The sequence below is a fragment of the Dipodomys merriami genome, unplaced genomic scaffold (genome assembly GCF_024711535.1).
Source record: "Dipodomys merriami isolate MVZ:Mamm:240054 unplaced genomic scaffold, mDipMer1.0.p SCAF_574, whole genome shotgun sequence".
NCBI lineage: Eukaryota > Metazoa > Chordata > Mammalia > Rodentia > Heteromyidae > Dipodomys > Dipodomys merriami.
This window is the reverse complement of record NW_027206151.1, coordinates 184466-209183: the sequence shown is the minus strand read 5'-3', so window position 1 is coordinate 209183 and position 24718 is coordinate 184466. Positions and strand designations below refer to the sequence as shown.

Sequence of the window (24718 nt, the reverse complement as noted above, 5' to 3'; positions counted from 1 at the left end):
CCCCCTCAGGGACATCACCTTGAGGTACAAGGAGACCCGGCGGCAGAAGCAACAAAGTGACCAGGACAGAGCTGTCGGCAACAGAGACGGGCGTCCAGAGCCAGATGATGACCTTGCAGAGCCCAGGGCGGCAGAGGAGGAAGCCACCAAGGAGGGGGCCTCGGCCTTCTGAGCCGAGGGGAGGCCCCGGCCTCGCCCCGTGGATGGTCCCTTCCTCCTGTGCTTAGTGGGCCCAAGAAGAGGGGAAGGAGGCCCAATCCCTCTGTTTCCAGGTGTGCAAGGGCGTGCGTGTGCACATGTGTGTATCTGAGTGCGCGGCTGCCGAGCCGTCTCGGGGCCGAGTTGGCCAGCGTGGCAGGGACTCACTGTGGAGCACGGACCCAGCCTAGGCACAGCACGGGGGGAGGGAGGCATCACTCCCCATGGAGTGGGCCGAGGCCCAGAAAGACCGCGGCTCCCTCCCTCGGGGCTGCACAAGTGAGGGACAGGCGCTCATCACCAAGATGGCTGAAGAGCCAGATTGAGTAGCAGCACGGAGCCCTTTCCTCTTTCCTCCGGAGCCTTCACTTAGCCTGGAGGGTGTGTGGTGGGGTTGGAGATCACCAGACTGGCCGAGTCAAGAGACACCAGGCCGCTGGGCCTGTATCCTGGCTGCTCCTCGTCTCTGACTCCTGAGTCCGAGGCTGTCGCCTTGAGCGGGCAGAACAAAATAAAGTGCTGTGAAGGTGCTCAGCCTCCAGCCTTCTTCCCTGCCCCCATTTTGTTGCTCCACCTTTCCAGAAGCCTCATAAGCAGCAGCAGTGGCCTGAGACGCTCCGAGCCGAGGGAGGGTGACGTCACTCACACCGGGGCCGGGCGGGCAGCTGACCTCTCAGACTGGTGTTTTTAGAACTTTAATAGTTGTTTTCAAGTTCAATCCTGGCACTTAGGAGCTGAGGTACTTGGTGGGTTTAAAGCCATACCCTTTCAAAAACAACAGGAAAGACAGGCATGCATGGTGCCACACACCTGTCGGGCCAGCTGCACCAGAGCAGGCTCACGCTGGCGATCCCGGCTACGCAGGAGGCCCCCCTGTGAAGCCAGCCTCGCCAGGAAAGACTGAGACTCCAGTTAACCAGCAGTATGTCAGCGTCGTGGCTCAAGTGGTAGGAACACCAGCCACGAGCAAGGAAGCATGAGGTCAACCCTAGAACTGGCACCGGAAGTGCGTTGTATAGGAAGGTACCACGTGGTTAGAAGTGCGTTGTATAGGAAGGTACCACGTGGTTAGAAGTGCGTTGTATAGAAAGGTACCACGTGGTTAGAAGTGCGTTGTATAGAAAGGTACCACGTGGTTAGAAGTGCATTGTATAGAAAGGTACCACTGTGGTTAGAAGTGCATTGTATAGAAAGGTACCACGTGGTTAGAAGTGCGTTGTATAGAAAGGTACCACTGTGGTTAGTTGTAAGTTCAGTCCACCTGCAAGTAGTTCTCCAGAAAGTGAGGATTTGGGAAATTTTTATCTTACACAAAAGGTGGTCTCTTCCTTTATTGAAGCAACCTTTGTGTGTGCATGCCAGTACTGGGGCTTGAACTCCGGGCCAGAGCACTCTCCTTTAGCTTCTTCAGGCTGGTGCTCTACCACTTGAGTCATGGCCCCACTTCCACTTTTTAGAATTTCCCACCCTCTCAGGAGCCTTGCTTCTGTGTGGTCCAGGGTAGGAAGGCCTTCCACAAGCCACTCCTGCAGACCGGCCTGACAGGAGCGGAGCTGGTGGCAGCCGCGACCCCTGGCTGTGTCCTGTGCACACCAGACAAACGGCGTGCGTCTGAACACTTTCCTCAACACAGGAGAACTGCCACGTGTGATTCAGGTGTGGACGGCGCTCGGGTCATGGCATCATCTGTCCCCGCACACATTCGTCACTGCTTTGCAGTAAAAACATTCACCAACTTTTCTTCTAGCTTTTTTCACCCTGTCATTCACTAGTACGCTGGAATTGACTGCTCCTGTCCAGATGGTTTAGGTGCTGACCGACCTCTTCCTGGCAGGGCAGGGCAGGGCAGGGCAGGGCCCAGTCTCGGGCAGAGGCCCCAGGCAGGAAGCGAACAGGGAAAGCGAATGCCTCCATGTCAGCTCTAGTGCTGGCGGGCACAGGCATGAAGGAAGAACAGAGACTTCCTCCTAACAAAGCTGTTTAATCATTACAAAGTGTCTAAATTTTTCTTGCAGAAATGATTACATTGTTTCTCTTTGGGCAGAAGCCAAACTCTAAGCTGCAGCCCGCAGACTGCCGCAGGTCAGACTAGGCTGTGTCTCCAAGTACAGGTCCAGAGGCCAGGTCGGTGTCCATCAAGAGATAACCGTCAGAGACGGCCTGGCTTCCTCCAGGGCCTGAAGCTGGTCCTCCATCGCCTGGGTCCAGTAGATGTCATAGAGGCTGGACACAGGCAGAAGGAGTGGGCTGGGTGACTGACTGACACACACACACACACACACACCATCCCTCAGCACACACACACACACACCATCCCTCAGCACACACACACACACACACACACACACACACACACCCCATCCCACAGCCCCGCCGCCCACCCGTCCACTTACACCAGCTACACACACACACCATCCCTCAGCACACACACACACACACACACACACCCCATCCCTCAGCCCCGCCGCCCACCCGTCCACACACACACACACCATCCCTCAGCGCACACGCGCACACACACACACACACCATCCCTCAGCGCACACGCACACACACACACACACACCATCCCTCAGCGCACACACACACACACACACACACCCCATCCCTCAGCCCCGCCGCCCACCCGTCCACTTACACCAGCTACACACACACACACACACACACACACACACACACACACACACACCCCATCCCTCAGCCCCGCCGCCCACCCGTCCACTTACACCAGCTTCTCCAGGGCCAGGGCACAGCCTGGCTGCCTGAGGCTGTCCACCAGCTGCTGAACGCCAGGGTCCCCCATGCAGTTGTTGCTGAGCTCCAGCACTCGCAGGCTGTGGTTGGCAAGCAGGGCTGATGCCAGGCTGCTACAGCCGTTGTTGGTCACGTCGCAGTCCCCTAGCCTGGAAGGGAGCGGGACCGAGGTCAGGACAAGGTCATGCCCGCACTGCCACTAGAGCTGCTGGGACTGGGCGGCCCCACGCAGTGCGACAGCGAAGGTCCACACGTGGGCCCAGCCCCCGAGCGGCCCTGGCCCCACGTCCAGCACCAGGCAGGGACTGCGCCCCACGTCCAGCCGTGGCAGGTCAATCGCACGGTCCTTTCATGGCCCCCCATACAGCTGGCCCCAGGTACTTTCCCCGGCAGAGGAGGTGCCGTGTACAGCTTGCCTTGGTTGGACTCGGGACTCCGGTGGCCAGCTTTGGACAAGAGGCAGGGCGCCGGCCCCTCTGCCGGAGGGAGGAAGGTGCAGGCCATGAGACCCTGAGCTCATCACCAGCACTGCCCAAAAGAGCAGCTCAGCTGGGTCCCAAGAGGAAAGTATGGGAGATTAGAGAAGGCAACAGAGTGAACAGGTTTGCAGGTTACAGAAAGAGATGGACGTCAGCGGAAGGAAGGAAGGCGCGCGTGGGGCAAGCTGGATGCCCACTCCCGGGCGGGCACTGCCAAGGGCTGCTCAGGCTCTCCAGGTGGATGACCGAGCTCCAGGCCCTGTCTTTCAGGGCTAATGCAGGCTCCCACAAGGTCCCGGCTACAAGTGCCCCTGAGAAGGAGACTGCAGGGTGGGTGCCTGGCTGGCCCTGCTGCCGGGCCCAGCCTTCTGTTGGTGCCCAGGGCAGGATGAACGGCAGCCAAGAAGTATCAGTGGCTCACACCTGTCATTCTAGCCACTCAGGAATCTGAACTGTTTGAGGGTGGTAGTTTGAAGCCAGCTAGGCAGACAAATCCAGGAGATACGTCTCCAATTAGTGGCTCCCACCTATAATCCTAAGTACCTGAGAGGCCTCCACCCTGCTCCTCACCCAACAGCTAGGCATAGTGCCGCATGCCTGTCTCATCCATGCTGTGGAGGCTGAGATTGGGAAGATGATGGCTCAAGTCCTGCCCGAGCAAAATATCATGACACTCCATCTCAGGGGAAAAGGCTGGACGTGGTAGTGTGTACCTGCCATCCCCGCTACAATAGGAAGCCTAAAATAGGTGGGTCTCTGTCCAGGTGCAGGCCCAAGCAAATATCAAGACCCTACCTCAACCAGTTCCAAAGGCTAGAGGTGCGGCTCAGCAGAGAACGCTTGCGTAATAAATATGAGGAGTTCTGTACTGAAGAAAAATAATTTCCAAGGATAGAAAGCAGTTCTATGAAATTAGAGATAACAGACCCCTCCCTGGAAGCAATGGGAAACAAAACGGAGGGGGGCCTGGCAGGACTCACTGGAAGGAGGGGAGGGAAGGGAAGGGGAGGGGGGAGGGGGATGGCCCCTGGGCGCCCTCTGGGTGGCTGTTACGTTTCTGTGTGTGCCAGTCCTGAGGTCTGGGCGCTGTCCGAGTTTCTTTTGCTCAAGGCTACAGCTCTGCCACTTGAGCTACAGCACCACTTCTGGCTTTTTTAGTGGTTTATTAAGTCTCAGACTTCCCTTCCCAAGCTGGCTTCCAACCACAATCCTCAGATCTCAGCCTCCTGAATAGCTAGGATCACAGGTGTGAGCCACCAACATATGGCTCCCTTTGGGTTTTGTGAGCCAAGGCCTCAGATCAAAGCTGGAGTGACAAGTGGGCAGCAGGTCCTGCGTCCCTCCCAGCACGGGCTCACACTCACCAGAGCACACGCAGCACGCAGCCGGGCTGGCCCAGACCTGCGTCCCTCCCAGCACGGGCTCACACTCACCAGAGCGCACGCAGCCGGGCTGGCCCAGACCTGCGTCCCTCCCAGCACGGGCTCACACTCACCAGAGCACACGCAGCACGCAGCCGGGCTGGCCCAGACCTGCGTCCCTCCCAGCACGGGCTCACACTCACCAGAGCACGCGCAGCACGCAGCCGGGCTGGCCCAGGCCCTGGCAGAGCTCCTGCACACCCGAGTCCCCCAGCTTATTGCTGCTTAACTGCAGCTCCAGAAGAGACTTGTTCTGGGCCAGCACTGACCGGAAATGGGGACAGCAGGCATCTGTGAGGTTGCAACTCTTCACCCTGTGGGGACAGATGCACACCAGCTAGACCAAGGGGGGCCCAACGCTGCCACCGGCCCTTGCCCTAGACTCCCGTGGGGACCAGGCAGAAACATCTCCCAGGTGAACGCCGGTCCTCTGGGCTGCTCACTCTGCACACCTGTTCCCCTACCCCATGCTGTCCCCCCGCCCCTCCTCTCCAGCTGCCCCCCATCCCCGCCCCGCCCCACAGGCTCACCCCGTGGCCCCGCAGGGCTGGCCCTCACCACAGTGACTCCAGCGGGGAGCCGGGCTCCAGCAGGCTCTCGCACAGCAGCCGGGCGCCCTCGTCGCCCAGGTCGTTGCTGGCCACGCTGAGCTCCTTCAGGCCGGGCTGGGCTTTGAGGAGGCCGCACAGCTCCCGGCAGCCCTCGGCCGTGATGTCACACTCCCAGAGCCTGTGGGCAGGGCGCTTCCTGAACATGTCCCCCGGCCCCCCCGCCCCCCCGCACCTCGGGGAGGCTGCAGCCAACTCACCACAGGACCTGCAGCTGGGAGCCGTGGAGCCGCAGCCCGGGGCACAGCAGCGCCAGGCCCGCGTCGCCCAGCTTGTTACTGCCCAGGTCCAGCTCCCGCAGGGGCGCCGTGGAGACCACGTCACACAGATCCCTGCAGTTGGCTGTGGTGACACCACAGTTCTCCATCCTGGAGAAGCAAGGCGGGCCTGAGAGGAGCCCCGGGGCCACCCCCACCCCAGGGCCCCCGCGGCCTGGGGCTTACTTGAGCGTCTCCAGCCGGCAAGCAGACTCTTTCAAGCCCTGGCATAGTGTCCGGACCCCAGCCTCATGGAGGTCATTGTTGCTCACCACCAGCTCCTTGAAGTCTGACTTGGCCCTGAGCACCGCGGCCAGTGATTCACAGCCGGCAGCTGTGAGCCCACAGTACTCCAGCCTGCAGGGGCCAGGACGGGAAGGGGCGGGGTGAGATGGGACGGGTTAGGACGGGTCGGGAAGGGACAGGACAGGACAGGACAGTAAGGGACGGGACGGGGTGAGATGGGACGGGTTAGGACGGGTCGGGTCGGGAGGGATGGGTCGGGAAGGGACAGGACAGTAAGGGACGGGACGGGGTGAGATGGGACGGGTTAGGACGAGTTAGGATGGGTCACGTAGGGTTGGGTCGGGAGGGATAGGTCGGGAAGGGACGAAAAGGGACAGGAAGGGACAGGACAGTAAGGGACGGGATGGGGTCTCAGCCCAGCCCCACAGGTGCATGGAACAATGAAGGGTGGCCACGGGCTACTGCTCCTCGCTGTGGTCATGGGGCGCCCTCCCACCCGCACCTCACTGTGGTCATGGGCCACCCTCCCCCCGCACCTCGCTGTGGTCACGGGGCACCCTCCCCCCGCACCTCGCTGTGGTCACGGGGCCACCCTCCCCCCGCACCTCGCTGTGGTCACGGGGCACCCTCCCCCCCGCACCTCACTGTGGTCATGGGGCCACCCTCCCCCCGCACCTCACTGTGGTCACGGGCCACCCTCCCCCCGCACCTCGCTGTGGTCACGGGGCACCCTCCCCCACCCGCACCTCGCTGTGGTCATGGGGCCACCCTCCCCCCGCACCTCGCTGTGGTCACGGGGCACCCTCCCCCCCGCACCTCACTGTGGTCATGGGGCCACCCTCCCCCCGCACCTCACTGTGGTCACGGGGCCACCCTCCCCCCGCACCTCGCTGTGGTCACGGGGCACCCTCCCCCCGCACCTCGCTGTGGTCACGGGGCCACCCTCCCCCCGCACCTCGCTGTGGTCACGGGGCACCCTCCCCCCGCACCTCGCTGTGGTCACTCCCAGTGTCTCCCACACTGGACCGCTGGCCACAGCTGTGCCACGGTCAGGTCGGGTCAGCTGTCAGCCCCCCGCACCCCGGGGGAGCACCATGGCCCTCCCACGGCCCCTGCAGCTGCACCCTGATGAAGGCCTGGGCGTTCCTGGCTGGGGAAGGGTGGGCCCCAGGGAGCTGGGACCACACTCACTGCAGTCTCTCGAGGTGGCACTGAGCATCCAGGAGCCCCTCGCAGAGCAGCTGCAGGCCCGCGTCTCCAAAGGGGTTGTCGCTGAGACAGAGCTCCCGCAGGGTGGACAGGGCGCACAGCACGCCGGGCAGGACCGCACAGCCGACCGCCGTCAGGCCGCAGTTCTGCAGGCTGGAGCAGACTCTCTCAGCAGCTCCCCGGCAGCCCGAGGGCAGGCCCTGCGTCTCCCCAGGCTGGCTCCCCATCTCCAGCTAAGAGCAGCCGCAGGAGGGCAGCAGGGCGACGAGAGGTAGCCTTGGAGCCAGAAGGCGCCCTGTCCCTGCGGTGGCAGCCACTGCCTGTCACCTGCAGCTGGAGCTGGGGGGCCCCAGGGCTCCCCACACCCTACCCCTGCCCACCGAGACTCTGCCGGAGCCGTGCTGGCACCGGGCCTCACCTCAGCTTCTGAATCTTGCAGGTGGGGCTCTGCAGGCCCTGCAGCACCAGCTGTACGCCCGCGTTGCCCAGCTCATTGTTGCGCAGGTTCAGATCCGTCAGGGCAGGGTTGGCCTGAAGCGCAGAGCGGAGGTCCCTGCACCGCACCTCAGAGAGGCCGCAGTCATCCAGCCTGTGAAGAGAGCCCTCGGTCTCCACAGGTGCCCTGGCTGCAGCCCATCCATCACCCCATGCAGCAGCAGGCCAGAACTCAAAAGGCAGTCCAGCCAGGAACCCAAGGGCACGCCTACAAGTCCAGCTGCTCCGGTGACTGAGATCAAGGATCACGGTTCAAAGCCAGTGCTGGCAGCACAGTCCAGGAGACTATCTCCAATTAATCCTAGCTACTCAGGAGGCCAAGATCTGAGGATCGCAGTTCAAAGCCAGCCCAGGCAGAAAACTCCATGAGACTCATCTCCAATAAACTACTCAGAAAAAGCTGGAAGTAGCACTGTGGCTCAAGTGGTAGAGTACTAGCCTTGAGTATAAGAAGCTCAGGGACAGTGCCCAGGTCCCGAGCTCAAGCCCCAGGACTGGCCAAAAAAAAAAAGGCAGAAGTGAAGCTGTGGCTCAAGTATACAGTGCACGCACATGCACGCGCGCACACAGACACACACACACACACATAAATTTTAAAAGCCATGTATGGTGGTTTAAGCCTGAAGTCCTAGGAGGCAGAAGCAGAAGTATCTTGAGTTGGAGCCAACTGTACTATACACAGCAAGTTCCAGGTCAGTATGGTCTCCATTAAATTAATAATAGTAATGAACCCTGTCCCAGAAGTGCTGGGAGCTGGCAAGTGTGCAAGGCCTGGGCTTCCATCCCCACAGCAGGGAGGAAACCCCACAGAAGTGCAGGGGTGGAGGCGCGGCGGACATGTTAGGAGCGCTCTGTGTGTCTGACATGTTAGGAGCGCTCAGTGTGTCTGACATGTTAGGAGTTCTCCGTGTGTCTGACATGTTAGGAGTTCTCCGTGTATCTGACATGTTAGGAGTTCTCTGTGTGTCTGACATGTTAGGAGCGCTCCGTGTGGCTGACATGTTAGGAGTGCTCCGTGTGGCTGACATGTTAGGAGCACGCCGTGCAGGGATGGAGGCGCGGCTGACATGTTAGCACTCCGTGTGGCTGACATGTTAGGAGTTCTCTGTGTGGCTGACATGTTAGGAGCGCTCCGTGTGGCTGACATGTTAGGAGTGCTCCGTGTGGCTGACATGTTAGGAGCGCTCCGTGCAGGGATGGAGGCGCGGCTGACATGTTAGCACTCTGTGTGGCTGACATGTTAGGAGTGCTCCGTGCAGGGATGGAGGCGTGGCTGACATGTTAGGAGCGCTCCGTGTGGCTGACATGTTAGGAGCGCGCTGTGCATGGGTGGAGGCGTGGCTGACATGTTAGGGGCGCGCCGTGCCTGAAGTGTACAGAGCACAAGACCCTGCGGCACGTGCGGGAGGCAGTGGCCCCAGGAAGTGCTCTGAGAACGAGGCGGCAAGTCAGAGCGAGGCGAAAGCGTCTGAGGTGCCCCCACAGCCAGATACACACCTGAGCACTGGACAGACAGTAACTGTAATTCAGTGACATAAAGTGCTTTCATGTCCATCCCAACTAATGAAAACCTGAATACATGCAAGTAGGACAGGCAGTTCCTATCAAGAAAAATGACAACTGATCGATGGAGAGGAAATGAAGAAATGACAAAAGGCACTGTCTATGACCAGTAAGAGCCACAACAAAGGCTGAAGCTAGCAGTGAAGATCTGAGTGGAAACGGGTTTGGGCAGAGTTTCAGATGACCCCACTGGCTGCTAAGGGACTCAGAGCCCGTGGAGAAGCCCAGCAGGACAGGAACCCTGACCCCTGTGGGGCCAATACCCATCGGGACAGGACACGATAGCCAGAAAGGACCCACAGCATCGGTCTGCTTGCCAAAAATGTGCAACCATGAGAAAGCCTCAGACAAGCCCAGATGCCCCTGCAGGCCTTCCACGCCGACTCGGCTGCCTCCGGGACAAGTGCACCGCGGGCAGCTCCCCACGGGCAGGGACGGGTAAAGGACAGAGCTAGGTGACCGGACAGGAAAAGGCAACCCCGACGTCTGTGGCTGGGATGGCCTGGGGGTCTCCCCGAGATACCAGGAGGGCGTTGGCAGACACCCACGTGACCTCACACAGTAACAAATCTGGAGCTATCCCAGACAGCAGCTAGAGGGGGAGGCGGGACCAGGGAAACACCTGTTTTATGTCTGTGGGTTTCTTAGAGCCTGGAGAACAACTGATCCTAACTCCCATTGGCTGTGGAGGAGGCCAGGCAGGCCACTGTGGTAGCCATCCAGCGCCATCCTGCCCGCGGCCTCCAGAGGAGGAGGGAGCACCCCACGCCCACACCGGGCAGGCAGTCTACTGTTACGCTGCATCCCCAGCAGCTACTTACTGCCATGCTGTTCTTGGTACCTGGAATTTGCAGGAAGGGCCTGGCAAGGTAGGCACTCTGCCACCTGAGCCCTGCATACATATTTAAATGGATGCCAGGGCTGGAGCTCACAGCGCGTCACACTCAGCTGGCTGGCTTGCTGGTGTTCTACCACAGGCCATGAGCCACTCAGCCAGCCTGGCTTCTGTTGGTTAACTGGAGATGGAGTCTCACAGACTTCTCTACCTGAGCTGGCTTTCAATTACCAGCTTCCAGGTCTAAGCCTCCCAAGTAGCTAGCATTACAAGTATGAGCTACCAATACCCAGATTAGTTTGTTTTATTTTGTTTTCTTGGTGGTTCTGGGGTTTGAACTTAAGGCTTTCTGAATGCTAGGTAAGCACTCTACCTCTTGAGCTGTAACTCCAGAACTTTCTGCTTTGGTTATTTTTAGGATAGGGTCTTGCTTTGTCTCAATCAGATTTATGCTTCCTGCTCTGTGGTAAGGACAAGCGCAGCTACTTGTTGACATGGGACCTCAAGAACTTTTGGGCTGGGCTGGGCTGGGAAGGTGGCTCAGGGGTAGAGTGTTTGCCTCGCATGCATGAGGCCCTGGGCTCAATTCTTCAGCACCACATAAGCAGAAAAAGCCGGAAGTCATGCTGTGGCTCAAGTGGTAGAGCACTAGCCTTGAGCTGAAGAGCTGAGGGACAGCGCCCAGGCCCAGAGTTCAGGCCCTATGACCAGCCAAAAAAAAAAGAACTTTTGTGCTGAGGCTTTGAGATTACAGGTGTGGGCCACTGGTGGATGGCGAATCTTACACCTAGCATCTCGTACCCTCAGAAAAGGACGTGAAGCGGCTTTGTGTCCTTGCACGATGTGTTCCGGAGCTGCGCAGGAGCACTCGGCCTCTGACCTCCACCGCGGGAGGGGTCAGGCTGACCAGGCCTCCCAGGCCCCCAGGAGCCTTACCTGACCCACTGGCACTGCTGGATGCGGGGCAGGAGCTCAGCCCACCGGGAGTCGCTCAGCTGCTCACACTGAATGTTGAGATCCATGGTGGGCATGCAGCGTTGTCTGAGTAAGAGAAAAGAGAGCACTTGGCAAACTTGCAAGTCAGAAGTATGATGGAAGAGTTCTAACAGGGCCCCCAGAGGCACACCTTTTCAGAAGGGCTTGGGAGCGCCTCCACACGCTTGGCCTCCAGGAGCAACTGTGTGGCGGGAGGGACTGCCTGAGGAGGTCCCTGCAGGTGGCAGGCTGTGGTGCCAGCTCACCTCCCAGCCCCATGGCCCCTCCCACCACAGCCTGGGGACAGATCTGCCAGGAAGCCCCTGCCCTGGTCCGCCCCATCGGGGGGCACACCCCCACCATGAGGAATTCCTGCCTGCTTAACCCACATCTTGCTCTAAGAAGGGGGGGGCTGGCAAAGTGGCTCAGTGGTAGAGCGCTTGCCTTGCATGCATGAGGCCCTGGGTTCGATTCCTCAGCACCACATAAGCAGAAAAAAACAGAAGTGGCGCTGTGGCTCAAGTGGTAGAGCGCTAGCCTTGAGCTGAAGAGCTGAGGGACAGCGCCCAGGCCCAGAGTTCAGGCACTATGACCAGCCAAAAAAATAAAAAGAACAGGCGGGGCAGCACATGGCCCACATCCACAAAGCTAGACGGCATGGGAAGCAGGCCCTGGACCCACAAAGCTAGACGGCATGGGAAGCAGGCCCTGGACCGGGCAGTCCTCAGTGCCCTGGCCCTCTGTTCAGAAGCAGCTCAGGAAGGCACACGGAGCCTTGTGCAAGGCCGAGTGGAGGCAGGGGCTGCAGGGGTGGGGCCTCCGCAGGCAGGGTGCCAGCCTCCAGGACCCCCTCCAGACCAGACCAGGCCAGGGTGCATCCTCTGCCCAACCCTGGCCAGCTTGGCTCCTGCCCCGGCCCAGAGAAGCCAGGCTGGAAAAAAGAAGGCCTCTCTGCAGCTTGGCTAAGGGGGGGCCAGGTCATGAGTTCTGACACCTGAGAGGGACAGGCACAGAGCCTGACTAAACAAGGCTGGCACTGGCCCTCACTGCCCCAGGAGGGCAAGTGTGCCGTCCCTGAGCACAGGCCAAGCTGCCGGCTGGAGTGACGTGGCTACCTGGGAGAAGTGACCAAGTGTGCTGGCAGCCCTGGGGAAGAGCAGACCGGGTTCTGTTCTGAGTGCTAAGTGCTGTTCTGAGTGCTAAGTGCTGTTCTGTTCTGAGTGCTAAGTGCTGTTCTGTTCTGAGTTCTGTTCTGAGTGCTAAGTGCTGTTCTGAGTGCTAAGTGCTGTTCTGTTCGGAGTTCTGCTCTGAGTGCTAAGTGCTGTTCTGCTCTGAGTTCTGTTCTGCTCTGAGTGCTGTGCTGTTCTGAGTGCTACAGGCTGTTCTGTTGTGTTCCAAGTTTTGTTCTGCTCTGCTGTTCTGAGTTCCGTTCTGTTCTGGGCTGTTCTGAGTTCAGCTCGGAGTGCTGTGCTGTTCTGAGTTCTGTTCTGTTCTGAGTGCTGTTCTGTTCTGAGTTCTGTTCTGCTCTGAGTGCTGTTCTCTGTTCTGTTCTGAGTGTTGTTCTGCTCTGAGCGCTGTGCTGTGCAAAGTTCTAGGTGCTGTTCTGTTCTGCTCGGAGTGAGAGGAAGCCCCGCAGGGCTCACTTCCACAGGGCACCACAGGTGGATTCGGGGCCTGGGCCGCCTCCTGGCGGTGCGCGGGGCCTGTCCTGCTTTCAGGGAGGCCGATCGACCGACGCCCGCCTGAAGCGCTTGAAAAGGGGGGAAAACGGCACCGCCGGAATCCCGGATGCGTCACCGGCTGGATCCGGGGTGTGGCTGGATCCCGGGTGCGTCACCGGCTGGAGCGCTGGGGGACAACCGGCCCGGCCCCCCCCACCCCCCACCCCCGCACACATGCCGCCCCGCACACATGCCGTCCCGCCCCGCGCCCCCCCCCCGCACACATGCCGTACCATCCCGGGTGCGTCACCGGGCGGCGCTGGCGCTGCCACCCCGGGGAAGGTGGCTGTTAGACGCGCGGCCTCGGGACAGACGGGCGGGCGCCCCGCAGGCCCGCGAGGCCCAGCTCCGGGCTGGCCGCCGGCCGGGGAGGGCGCCCCGGGGACGTGCGGCCCGGCGGCCACCGCGAGCAGCGACCAGCGACCAGCCCGCCCCGCCCCGCCCCCCGCCCCCGCGCACCTGCGGGTCTCAGCCCTCCGCCACGAGTCCAGGAGGCCCAGGAGGAAGCGGCGCGCGGCCAGCACGTCCCGGAGCTCGGAACCCGCAGCCGCTCCTTCCGCCCTGGGCGGGGCCGCCCCGCCCCCGGACCGCCCCTGACCGCCCCGCCCCCGGACCGCCCCTGACCGCCCCGCCCCCGCCGGCCCGGACCGCCCCTGACCGCCCCGCCCCCGCCGGCCCGGACCGCCCCTGACCGCCCCGCCCCCGCCGGCCCGGACCGCCCCGCCCCCGGACCGCCCCTGACCGCCCCGCCCCCGGACCGCCCCTGACCGCCCCGCCCCCGGACCGCCCCTGACCGCCCCGCCCCCGGACCGCCCCTGACCGCCCCGCCCCCGGACCGCCCCGCCCCCGGACCGCCCCTGACCGCCCCGCCCCCGGACCGCCCCGGACCGCCCCGCCCCCGCCGGCCCGGACCGCCCCGCCCGCCCCGCCCCGCCGCCTACCCGAGCTCTTTCCAGGCCGCACCAGGACGCCTCCCCGCCCCCGACGGTGCGGCCGGGATAACGGGCGCGGGGCTGGCGAGCGCTCTGCCACTTCTGGCTTTTTCTGCATAAGGGGTGCTGAGGGTTCGAACCCAGGCCCACGTGCGTTGAGGCGAGCGCCCGCCGCTGAGATGCCCCGCCCCAGCCCAGCCCCCCAGGCCCACCCAGCCCCAGCTCCGCCAGCCCCAGTCCCAGCCCCCCAGGCCCACCCAGCCCCAGCTCCGCCAGGCCCAGTCCCAGCCCAGCCCCCCAGTCCCAGCCCAGCCCCCCAGGCCCACCCAGCTCCCAGGCCCAGTCCCAGCCCCCAGGCCCAGCCCAGCCCCCAGGCCCAGTCCCAGCCCCCCAGGCCCAGTCCCAGCCCCCCAGGCCCAGTCCCAGCCCCCAGTCCCAGCCCAGCCCCCCAGTCCCAGCCCAGCCCCCCAGGCCCAGTCCCAGCCCCCCAGTCCCAGCCCCCCAGGCCCAGTCCCAGCCCCCCAGGCCCACCCAGCCCCAGCCCAGCCCCCCAGGCCCAGTCCCAGCCCCCCAGGCCCAGTCCCCCAGGCCCAGTCCCAGCCCCCAGGCCCAGTCCCAGCTCCGCCCCAGGCCCACCCAGCCCCGCCCCAGGCCCAGCCCCGCCCCAGGCCCAGCCCCGCCCCAGGCCCAGCCCCGCCCCAGGCCCACCCAGCCCCGCCCCAGGCCCAGCCCCGCCCCAGGCCCACCCAGCCCCGCCCCAGGCCCAGCCCCCAGCCCCGCCCCAGCTCCGCCCCAGCCCCCAGGCCCAGCCCCGCCCCGCCCCAGCTCCGCCCCAGCCCCTAGGCCCAGCCCCGCCCCACCCCAGGTCCGCCCCAGCCCCCAGGCCCAGCCCCCAGGCCCAGCCCCTAGGCCCAGCCCCGCCCCACCCCAGGTCCGCCCCAGCCCCCAGGCCCAGCCCCCAGGCCCAGCCCCGCCCCACCCCAGGTCCGCCCCAGCCCCCAGGCCCAGCCCCCAGGCCCAGCCCCGCCCCACCCCAGGTCCGCGGCCCGCCAAAGCCCAACAAAAACCGGGAGGAAGCGGAGTCCCACCGCAGCCTCCCGCCGCGGGCCCGGCAGAAGGCGGACTGAGCGGTGCGAAGCCCAGGCCGCGGGCAGGACAGCGAGGGCGCGCGTCACCCCAGCGGGCCCCGCCGCCCCGGCCCCGGCCTCACCCCCACCCCGGCGGGCCCCGCCGCCCCGGCCCCGGCCTCACCCCGGCGGGCCCCGCCGCCCCGGCCCCGGCCTCACCCCGGCGGGCCCCGCCGCCCCGGCCCGGGCCATCACGGCCGGCCATGGCCTGAGGTATTCTGCCCCTGCACAAACCTCTCCCCGCTCCCCAACTCCACCGACCACCTAAAAGTCTTCAGGACAAGGGGACCAGGTGACCGCCTGACCTGGCCCAGGACTCCGGAGCCCCTCCCCTCCGGTCTGTGGGGTCCCAGAGGCTCCCGGCGCCCCCGCTCTGCCGACCCCTCCCTCACACCCTGGCTTGGACTTTGGGGACGCCCTCTCCTGGTTACTGGGACCCAGGGACGCCTCGGGCAGCGGGACAGGCCCCACAATCCTACCAAATTTTCCACATTGTCTCTTCTGAGCCCCGTTCCCTGATAGCTCTAATCTTGAGACTCTTAGGGTTAATGGTTGACAGTCAAAGAAAACTGACTGGTTTGCCCCACTGAAAGCGGCTCCCGCTGGTCTGAATTGGGAACCTCTGATTTTACTCTTACTGATTTAAACGGTTATCCAACAGGAGGGGTCTGAGGTCCCCTACACCCAGCCCCTCCTCCACCTTCATTGACAGCCCACTACGGGGTGGGCCCTGAGGTTTGGGTCGGGGGTGAAGGAGACACCCTCCCCCACCTGCCTGGCCTGGCCTCCAACTGGCTAAGGGGGGACAAAGAGGGACTCCCACAGCCGGTCCCTGGAGGAGATGACAGACCCCACAGTCCTGTGGCTCTTTGAATACAGAGGTCAACCCCCCCCCATGGGCTGGCCTGGGGCTCGTCACTCAAGGCAGCTGCCTCTGGACACCTAAGACAGTGAGAAGGTATCTGCCTGGAAGCGCTGTGGGGGTAAAGCACAGATATGTGGGGCTGCTCAGCTGGGGCGCAGCAGACCGCCCAGTCCACTCAGCCTTGCCAGCTGCTCCTGCCTCCACTGCTCTTCTGGTCCCCTGTAGGTTCCCTCTTAACGACTAGCCATCCTGGACCAGTGGTTCCCTAACCCATGTCTTTTCTCCTTCCTTGCTCTTGTACTACATTCTTCTTCACAGGCTCAGTCCAATTCTGTCTGCTCCCATCAGGGGAGCCTAGGCAGAGACAAAGGCCACAGTGTGGGATTTCATGTGACCACCACTCTCCCTCCAAGCTTTACCAAAATTGTCTTAAAGGTTTTTCTGTTCTGGTTATTTTATTTGGTGTTTCTAGTGTTGTTAGGTTTTTTTAAAAACCTAAGCATACCTTAAAACTTTGCGCACAAGAGCTGGGAACGTGGCTCATTGGTAGAATGCTTGCTGCTCATGCATGAGGCCCTGGGTTCGATTCTTTAGTTCCACATAAACAGAAAAAGCTGGAAGTGGTGCTGTGGCTCAAATGGTAGAGTGCTAGCCTTGAGCAAAAGCAGCTCAGGGACAGTGCCCAGGCCCTGAGTTCAAGCCCCAGGACTGCCAAAAAAAAAAAAAAACTTTGTGGGGGGAGGGGGGAGGCTGGGAAGGGATGTGAAGGGTAAACAAAGGAGGAGGCTGCAATGCTTGGTAAGAAATGTACGCATTATCCTGCCCACGTAATTGTAACTCCTCTGTACAGTATGTTCACAAATAAAATAAAATTTAAAAAAAAAAAAACTTTGTGCACAAGTGTATGTGTGATTGTGAACATGTTCAAAGTAATCCACTGTAATACATAAAAACTGTCATCATGGTGTAAAAATTATTTGTTTTTAACTAAGGTGAACCTTGTGTTAAAGATAATTACCAAGTGTGCTGCTTGTTAGAAGGAAAAATCTTTATCAATGGACATAGTAAAAGGAATGAGACCCAGCTCTACTCCTAACCAGGTGTGATGGAGGAAACCAGTAAGGAAAAATGTAAAGAATGTCTTGAAAGACAGTCATGAGTAAAATTGGTATGTAATTAAGTTGGCTGTGATTTACACTGAAAACTAACATCTCATTCTTTATGGCCCATCTAAGAAAATTATAGTTTGTGTGAACCAAAGTTCACTTAGTGTTTATGTTAAGGCCCTTCAAATGAACACAACTGTAACTCAAATGCCATTTTTCCCCTGCTTAATATGTAAGCTGTCTTGGATACAGAAATCAACTCCTACATTCTTTGTAATTACAAAGACTTAGTGACACCTGCAAAATCTTAACCTCAATTAGTATCCTAAACTGTTACATGTAATTAAGAATAACTTTCTATTCAGTTGCCTTAACTGAGAGAAAGGGGCAGTTTGGCGATCACGGTTCAAAGCCAGCCCAGGCAGAAAAATCCCTGTGAGACTCTCATCTCTCAAAAATAGCCAGCAAAATTCTGGAAGTGGTGCTGTGGTTCAAAGTGGTAGAGGGCTAGCCTTGAGCAGAAGTGCTCAGGGACAGTGCCCAGGCCTTGAGTTAAAACCCATGACTGACCAAAGAAATGTCAACTGGGACAGGCCATCCCAGCAGCAAACACCTAGACCCCCCCCCAAGACAAAGCTAGTCCTGGAGTAAGAGGGGACAGTGTCACATCCTATATGGAATTACCCCTCCAAAGTTAACCAGAGCCAGGGATCAAAAGAAAATAGTTTGCCCACCTAACATCCATACCTATCCTACCTTCTAACTGGCCAGGAACTTACACTCTTGCCTTTGTTACCTGCTATTAACAGGAAATGATCAAGGCCTCTTACTGGCCCCTTAACCACTCCAATCCAGCCCTGCTTCTGGCTGGCTGTGGGCTCCTGGCCAGGGTGTGTTTTCCTGTCATTCACACCGACTGGTCCTGCCACCTTGTCAGCCTTCTGCCTGGCCTCACCCTTGTCAAGGCTCTTTAGCAGGCTAGCAGCCCTCACTGAGGACACCACCTGGGAGCAAGCCAGGGACATCCTGTTACAGGTCTCGCTTACACCGCCCTGCGTGGCCCAGCACAGACCTGGACCCTGAAGACCCCAGCCCCCTGCCTCCTCAAGGCCCCCATGTCAGCAGGATGTAGCCAGAAAGACAACCGCTGACCCCTTCCCCCAGTCTCCCCTTTCAGCCCAACGATTTTTGGTTTTCCAGTCCTGGAGCTTGAACTCGGGGCCTAGGCACTGTCCCTGAGCCTCTATGCTCTTGAGCCACAGTGCTACTTCTGGCTTTTTCTGCTTCTGTGGTGCTGAGGAATCAAACCCAGGCCTTCATGCATACAAGGCAAGCACTCTACCACTGAGCCAACTTCCTAGCCCCTCAGCCCAACATTTTTGAATGTATCCAAAGACCTTATATGAAGGACTTGCCTCTCCCCTCCGGTGAGCCACTGGCGCCCAGAAGACTGAATATGAGCCAGGTTCTGGTGGCTCATGCCTGTAATCCTAACTACTCAGGAGGCTGAGATCTGAGGGTTGCAATTCAAAGCCAGCCAGGGCAGGAAAGTCCATGAGACTCTTATCTCCAGTAAACCACCAGAAAGTCAGAACTGGCACTGTAGCTCAAGTGGTAGAGCACTATCCTGGAGCTGAAGAGCTGAGGGACAGCACCCAGGCCCAGAGTTCAAACCCCATGACTGACCAGAAAAAAAAAAAGACTAAATATGGATTGACTCCTGCCTTATTCCCTCTGGTCAAGCAAGACACCAGGTGCGCACAAACAGACTTGACCACATGCCTGTCCCCAGCAGGTGATTCCAAACTAGGCCTAGCTGAACTTTCTCGTCACCCCAGGTGAGACTTTCCATTCTGGACCTAACCAAGACTACCCAGCCCTAGCCCCAGTAATTACAGCCTAAGTTTTACTCCTTTGGTTCCTTGTTAAGACCCATATAAACCTGGCCCACAAATCTAGTCCCTCACACGATCTCCAAACCTGCAGGAAGGGCTATGCCTCTCGCTGGCAATAAACAGTCCTCACCTGTGGACGATCGAGTCCAGCCTATTCCTCTTCCGTTCTCCTCCATTTTCCTATCAGCCGGTTTAGACTGGCTGTTAGACTACTGCAGCTTCAGAAAGGCTGAGAACAGCAGGGCGCTGGTGGCTCACATCTGTAATCCTAGCTACTCAGGAGGCTGAGACCTGAGGATCACAGTTCAAAGCCAGAGTGAGTAGGAAAGTCTGTGAGACATCTCCAATTAACCACCAGAAAACCAGAAGTGGAGCTGTGGCTCAAGTGGGAGAGCACTCACCTTGAGCTGAAGAGTGGAAGGACAGAGTCCAGGCCCAGAATGCAAGCCCCATGTCTAACCCCTCCCCCAAGAAAAAAGGCTAAGAACAGAGGGAAAGGAGTTAGCAAAGGGTGGAAGAGAGGTCTCTGAGACAGCATTCCAACAATTCCAATTCAGATGCTAAGGTGGGAGATTACCCTGGGTGGGCCTACCATAACCATGAGGGTCCTTCTAAGGATGGCAGGGGCAAGGGCTGGAAAGAATAGGGCAGCCCCTAGATGCTGGGAAAGGTAAAGGACCATATTCTCTTTTGGAAGTCTCTAGAGGGAAAAAGCCATGTGATACTCTTAATTTGATTTTAACATCCAAAGACTCATTTTGGACTTCTGCAGAACTATAAGATAACAAGTTGCTAGCAAATGTTACAGTACTGCTAGTAAACATATGCTTTCTGCAACTGTTAGAATAATCTTGAAGACTACAACGTTAACTTTCAGTGGCCACATTGTATGCAATCGTCTGCTTGAGTCAACTGAGTCAATCCCTTTATAGCCATTTAGACTGTTCTCAGTTCTTAGTTTTTAGGACCTAAAAGGGCACCTGTTCTAAGGTCCTTCCTACATTTCAGGAACCAAACTGACCTGAAATGCTGCCGGAAACACACTACCTGTGCCTACACCCAGACGTACTGTTTGGTTCCATATTCAACATGGCGGTCATTCCAGGTAACTCTTGGGACACTGGTGCTGTGGCACCCTCCACCCCAAGGTGGGGTCCACCGGCTCCACAGGAAGTGGCCCTAGTCCCTCCGCCTCCCACCCAGGCCCCACCACATCCCCGCAGCAATCAGAGAAGCAGGAACTGTGGCCCTCCACGTCTGCACTTGGCCCACCAAGGTGGCCCCTGTATCCTGGCAGCAAAACCTGGGCAAGTCCTCTGCCAAGACTGTCCTTCCTGTATCGGCTCTTGGGGGATAAGGTCAAAGGTTAGCTAATTTGGGGGGGTCCAGCTAGGCCAGCCCTAGTTTCCAGGAACGGTTGTGAAGGAGGTTAAGTCTAAGTGACTTCTTACAGCCACCCCAGAGCCTCCAGCTGGACAGGGTTCTCCACCCAGGGCCTAGAGGGGAGAGGCGCGTGGAATGCAGAAGCCGAGCTCACGGTGGGCTCCGAGGCTCAGCAAGCACAGCCTTAGCAAGGCCTGGCCCGGGAGGACGCGGCCTCGGCCGGACTCTCCGCCCTCACCTCCCGGCCTCTCCGCCCTCCCCTCCCGGCCTCCGCCCTCACCTCCCGGCCTCCACCCTCACCTCCAGCCGGCCTCCACCCTCCCCTCCCGGCCTCCACCCTCACCTCCCGGCCTCCACCCTCACCTCCCGGCCTCCACCCTCACCTCCCCAGCCTCCGCCCTCACCTCCCCAGCCTCCGCCCTCACCTCCCCAGCCTCCGCCCTCACCTCCCGGCCTCCGCCCTCACCTCCCCAGCCTCCGCCCTCACCTCCCGGCCTCCACCCTCACCTCCAGCCGGCCTCCACCCTCCCCTCCCGGCCTCCACCCTCACCTCCCGGCCTCCGCCCTCACCTCCCCAGCCTCCGCCCTCACCTCCCGGCCTCCGCCCTCACCTCCCCAGCCTCCGCCCTCACCTCCCGGCCTCCGCCCTCACCTCCAGCTGGCCTCCGCCCTCACCTCCAGCTGGCCTCCGCCCTCCCCTCCGGCCTCCGCCCTCCCCTCCGGCCTCCGCCCTCACCTCCCCGGCCTCCGCCCTCACCTCCAGCCGGCCTCCCCCCTCACCTCCAGCCGGCCTCCGCCCTCCCCTCCGGCCTCCGCCCTCACCTCCCCAGCCTCCGCCCTCACCTCCCGGACTCTCCGCCCTCTCCTCCCGGCCTCCGCCCTCTCCTCCCCGGCCTCCGCCCTCCCCTCCGGCCTCCGCCCTCACCTCCCGGCCTCCGCCCTCCCCTCCGGCCTCCGCCCTCACCTCCCGGCCTCCGCCCTCACCTCCCGGACTCTCCGCCCTCTCCTCCCGGCCTCCGCCCTCTCCTCCCCGGCCTCCGCCCTCCCCTCCGGCCTCCGCCCTCACCTCCCGGCCTCCGCCCTCACCTCCCGGCCTCCGCCCTCCCCTCCGGCCTCCGCCCTCACCTCCCGGCCTCCGCCCTCACCTCCCGGACTCTCCGCCCTCTCCTCTCCGGCCTCCGCCCTCCCCTCCGGCCTCCGCCCTCACCTCCCGGCCTCCGCCCTCACCTCCCGGCCTCCGCCCTCACCTCCCGGACTCTCCGCCCTCTCCTCCCGGCCTCCGCCCTCTCCTCCCGGCCTCCGCCCTCTCCTCCCCGGCCTCCGCCCTCCCCTCCGGCCTCCGCCCTCCCCTCCCGGCCTCCGCCCTCCCCTCCGGCCTCCGCCCTCACCTCCCGGCCTCCGCCCTCACCTCCCGGCCTCCGCCCTCACCTCCCGGACTCTCCGCCCTCTCCTCTCCGGCCTCCGCCCTCCCCTCCGGCCTCCGCCCTCACCTCCCGGCCTCCGCCCTCACCTCCCGGCCTCCGCCCTCACCTCCCGGACTCTCCGCCCTCTCCTCCCGGCCTCCGCCCTCTCCTCCCGGCCTCCGCCCTCTCCTCCCCGGCCTCCGCCCTCCCCTCCGGCCTCCGCCCTCCCCTCCCGGCCTCCGCCCTCCCCTCCGGCCTCCGCCCTCACCTCCCGGCCTCCGCCCTCACCTCCCGGACTCTCCGCCCTCTCCTCCCGGCCTCCGCCCTCTCCTCCCCGGCCTCCGCCCTCCCCTCCGGCCTCCGCCCTCACCTCCCGGCCTCCGCCCTCACCTCCCGGCCTCCGCCCTCACCTCCCGGCCTCCGCCCTCACCTCCCGGACTCTCCGCCCTCTCCTCCCCGGCCTCCGCCCTCCCCTCCGGCCTCCGCCCTCACCTCCCGGACTCTCCGCCCTCTCCTCCCGGCCTCCGCCCTCCCCTCCGGCCTCCGCCCTCACCTCCCGGCCTCCGCCCTCACCTCCCGGACTCTCCGCCCTCTCCTCTCCGGCCTCCGCCCTCCCCTCCGGCCTCCGCCCTCACCTCCCGGCCTCCGCCCTCACCTCCCGGCCTCCGCCCTCACCTCCCGGACTCTCCGCCCTCCCCTCCGGCCTCCGCCCTCACCTCCCGGCCTCCGCCCTCCCCTCCGGCCTCCGCCCTCCCCTCCCGGCTGCGCGCGCCTCTCCTGACGGCGGGGGCCGCGGCCGGCTGCCCGCCCCGGGGCCTGACGGAACAGACGCGCCCTCGGGCGGCGGAGAACCCGTGGCCGGCCCGGGTGACGTCATGGCCACACGTGACCCTTGACGTGACGCCGCTAGGGGGCGGGGGGAGGGCGAGACTACGCAGGCGCCGTTCTTCCGCCCGCCCCCGCCCACCCAGCGTCCCGCCGTGCTCCGCGAGGGGCCCTGACGCGGTGACGTCACCGTCCCGCCCGGGGACCGCCCCCGGGCTCCGCGCACGCACGCGCAGGCCGCGGTCGAGGCCCGCGCCGGCCCGGGCCGTCTTAAGCGGTCGGTGTCGGCCTGGCCGCGCTGGCCCGGCTCGGGCTGACCTCGACGGCCGGAGCCCCGAGCCCGGCGGGCCGCGGCCTGTGGCAAGGCTCGGCCGGGGCTTGGGGTCCCCGCGGGACTCCCGCAGGCCTAGGCCCGGACGGGGTGAGGGCGAGCAGCCGGCCGGGGCGGCCCCGCCGGCCTGGAGCCGCGCCCGAGCCCCGAATCCGCCCCCCCGCCGGCCTGGAGCCGCGCCCGAGCCCCCCTCCGCCGGCCTGGAGCCGCGCCCGAGCCCCGAATCCGCCCCCCCGCCGGCCTGGAGCCGCGCCCGAGCCCCGAATCCGCCCCCCCGCCGGCCTGGAGCCGCGCCCGAGCCCCGAATCCGCCCCCCCGCCGGCCTGGAGCCGCGCCCGAGCCCCCCTCCGCCGGCCTGGAGCCGCGCCCGAGCCCCGAGCCCCCCTCCGCCGGCCTGGAGCCGAGCCCCGAACCCGCCCCCCCCCCCGCCGGCCTGGAGCCGCGCCCCGAGCCCCCCCCCGCCGGCCTGGAGCCGCGCCCCGAGCCCCCCCCCGCCGGCCTGGAGCCGAGCCCCGAGCCCCCCTCCGCCGGCCTGGAGCCGCGCCCGAGCCCCCCGCCCCCCGCCGGCCTGGAGCCGCGCCCCGAGCCCCCCCCCGCCGGCCTGGAGCCGAGCCCCGAGCCCCCCTCCGCCGGCCTGGAGCCGAGCCCCGAACCCGCCCCCCCCCCCCGCCGGCCTGGAGCCGAGCCCCGAACCCGCCCCCCCCCCGCCGGCCTGGAGCCGAGCCCGAGCCCCCCCCCCCGCCGGCCTGGAGCCGAGCCCGAGCCCCCCCCCCCCGCCGGCCTGGAGCCGAGCCCCCCCCCCCGCCGGCCTGGAGCTGAGCCCGAGCCCCCCCCCGCCGGCCTGGAGCCGCGCCCCCCCCCCCCGCCGGCCTGGAGCCGAGCCCCCCCCCCCGCCGGCCTGGAGCCGAGCCCCCCCCCCCGCCGGCCTGGAGCCGAGCCCCGAGCCCCCCCTCCCGGCGGCAGGGGAAATCCTGCAGGTTCTCTAACTTGGGGCTGCCTGGTTACTCTGGCGCTTGCAGTGCCCTGAAGCAGAGTCTCCACACCCGCCACCGCGTCAGGACGGTGCTGAGCTGAGTACCCCGCCCGCCACCGCGTCAGGACGGTGCTGAGCTGAGTACCCCGCCCGCCACCGCGTCAGGATGGTGCTGAGCTGAGTACCCCGCCCGCCACCGCGTCAGGATGGTGCTGAGTACCCCGCCCGCCACCGCGTCAGGACGGTGCTGAGCTGAGTACCCGCCCGCCACCGCGTCAGGACGGTGCTGAGCTGAGTACCCGCCCGCCACCGCGTCAGGACGGTGCTGAGCTGAGTACCCGCCCGCCACCGCGTCAGGATGGTGCTGAGCTGAGTACCCCGCCCGCCACCGCGTCAGGACGGTGCTGAGCTGAGTACCCCGCCCGCCACCGCGTCAGGATGGTGCTGAGCTGAGTACCCCGCCCGCCACCACGTCAGGATGGTGCTGAGCTGAGTACCCCGCCCGCCACCGCGTCAGGATGGTGCTGAGTACCCCGCCCGCCACCGCGTCAGGACGGTGCTGAGCTGAGTACCCCGCCCGCCACCGTCTCAGGACGGTGCTGAGCTGAGTACCCGCCCGCCACCGCGTCAGGACGGTGCTGAGCTGAGTACCCGCCCGCCACCGCGTCAGGATGGTGCTGAGCTGAGTACCCCGCCCGCCACCGCGTCAGGACGGTGCTGAGCTGAGTACCCCGCCCGCCACCGCGTCAGGATGGTGCTGAGCTGAGTACCCCGCCCGCCACCGTCTCAGGAGGACGGTGGGTGCACTTGTGTTTTCCAACGAGGTCAGATTTATATTTTAAATGTTACTTTCTTGAAGCAGCTGTACAAAAGGGCTTCAGTTCAAGTCAGTTTATAAGTCGTGCAACGGATCGATGCCAGCCGCTCCGTCATCTCCATATTTAACCCTTTCCACACCCTCAAGTCATGTGGTTCCATTTTCATGTATATACGTTGAGTTATGACTATATTTGCCTGTCCTTCCTCTCTCCATTCCTGTCCTTCCCCCCCCCCAAAAAAAAAACACCAGCCTCCCTGTGTGTCAGAATTCATTGAATAATAACAAATTCACAAGTTA

At 62.9% G+C, this 24718-nt stretch overlaps 3 protein-coding genes and 1 long non-coding RNA gene across 11 annotated transcripts in view; 3 read left to right on the top strand and 1 right to left on the bottom strand.

Moving 5' to 3' along the window:
• Positions 1-728, top strand: part of LOC138813005 (phosphatidylserine synthase 2) — a 28424-nt gene extending 27696 nt beyond the window's left edge. For both annotated transcript variants that reach the window (XM_070001269.1, XM_070001270.1), the window contains one exon: positions 10-728. In XM_070001269.1, the coding sequence (XP_069857370.1) occupies positions 10-172 (163 nt within the window). In that variant the 3' untranslated portion in view covers positions 173-728. The remainder of the gene's footprint in view (positions 1-9) is intronic.
• Positions 5-20338, bottom strand: Rnh1 (ribonuclease/angiogenin inhibitor 1). 7 transcript variants are annotated; one of them, XM_070001273.1, is made up of 12 exons: positions 19708-20338; positions 19088-19166; positions 18817-18977; positions 11002-11106; positions 7591-7761; positions 7155-7325; positions 5904-6074; positions 5661-5828; positions 5411-5581; positions 4996-5166; positions 2925-3101; positions 5-2421 (listed from the first exon to the last, which is right to left on the bottom strand). In XM_070001273.1, the coding sequence occupies exons 4-12, from the start codon at positions 11094-11096 to the stop codon at positions 2334-2336; spliced, it is 1383 nt and encodes a 460-aa protein (XP_069857374.1). In that variant the 5' UTR covers positions 11097-11106; positions 18817-18977; positions 19088-19166; positions 19708-20338; the 3' UTR covers positions 5-2333. The 7 variants fall into 7 exon arrangements, with proteins under 7 accessions (XP_069857374.1, XP_069857375.1, XP_069857376.1 ...); XM_070001274.1 differs by having other exon boundaries at positions 19734-20338; XM_070001275.1 differs by having other exon boundaries at positions 19756-20338.
• LOC138812992 (proline-rich protein 36-like) lies at positions 19776-22368 on the top strand. Its single transcript, XM_070001231.1, has 3 exons — positions 19776-19791; positions 19910-20022; positions 20461-22368. The coding sequence occupies exons 1-3, from the start codon at positions 19776-19778 to the stop codon at positions 22366-22368; spliced, it is 2037 nt and encodes a 678-aa protein (XP_069857332.1).
• Positions 22369-22544: 176 nt separating this feature from the next.
• LOC138813004 (uncharacterized) lies at positions 22545-24718 on the top strand. Its single transcript, XR_011367677.1, has 2 exons — positions 22545-22718; positions 23648-24718. It is a non-coding gene; the product is annotated as an uncharacterized lncRNA (long non-coding RNA).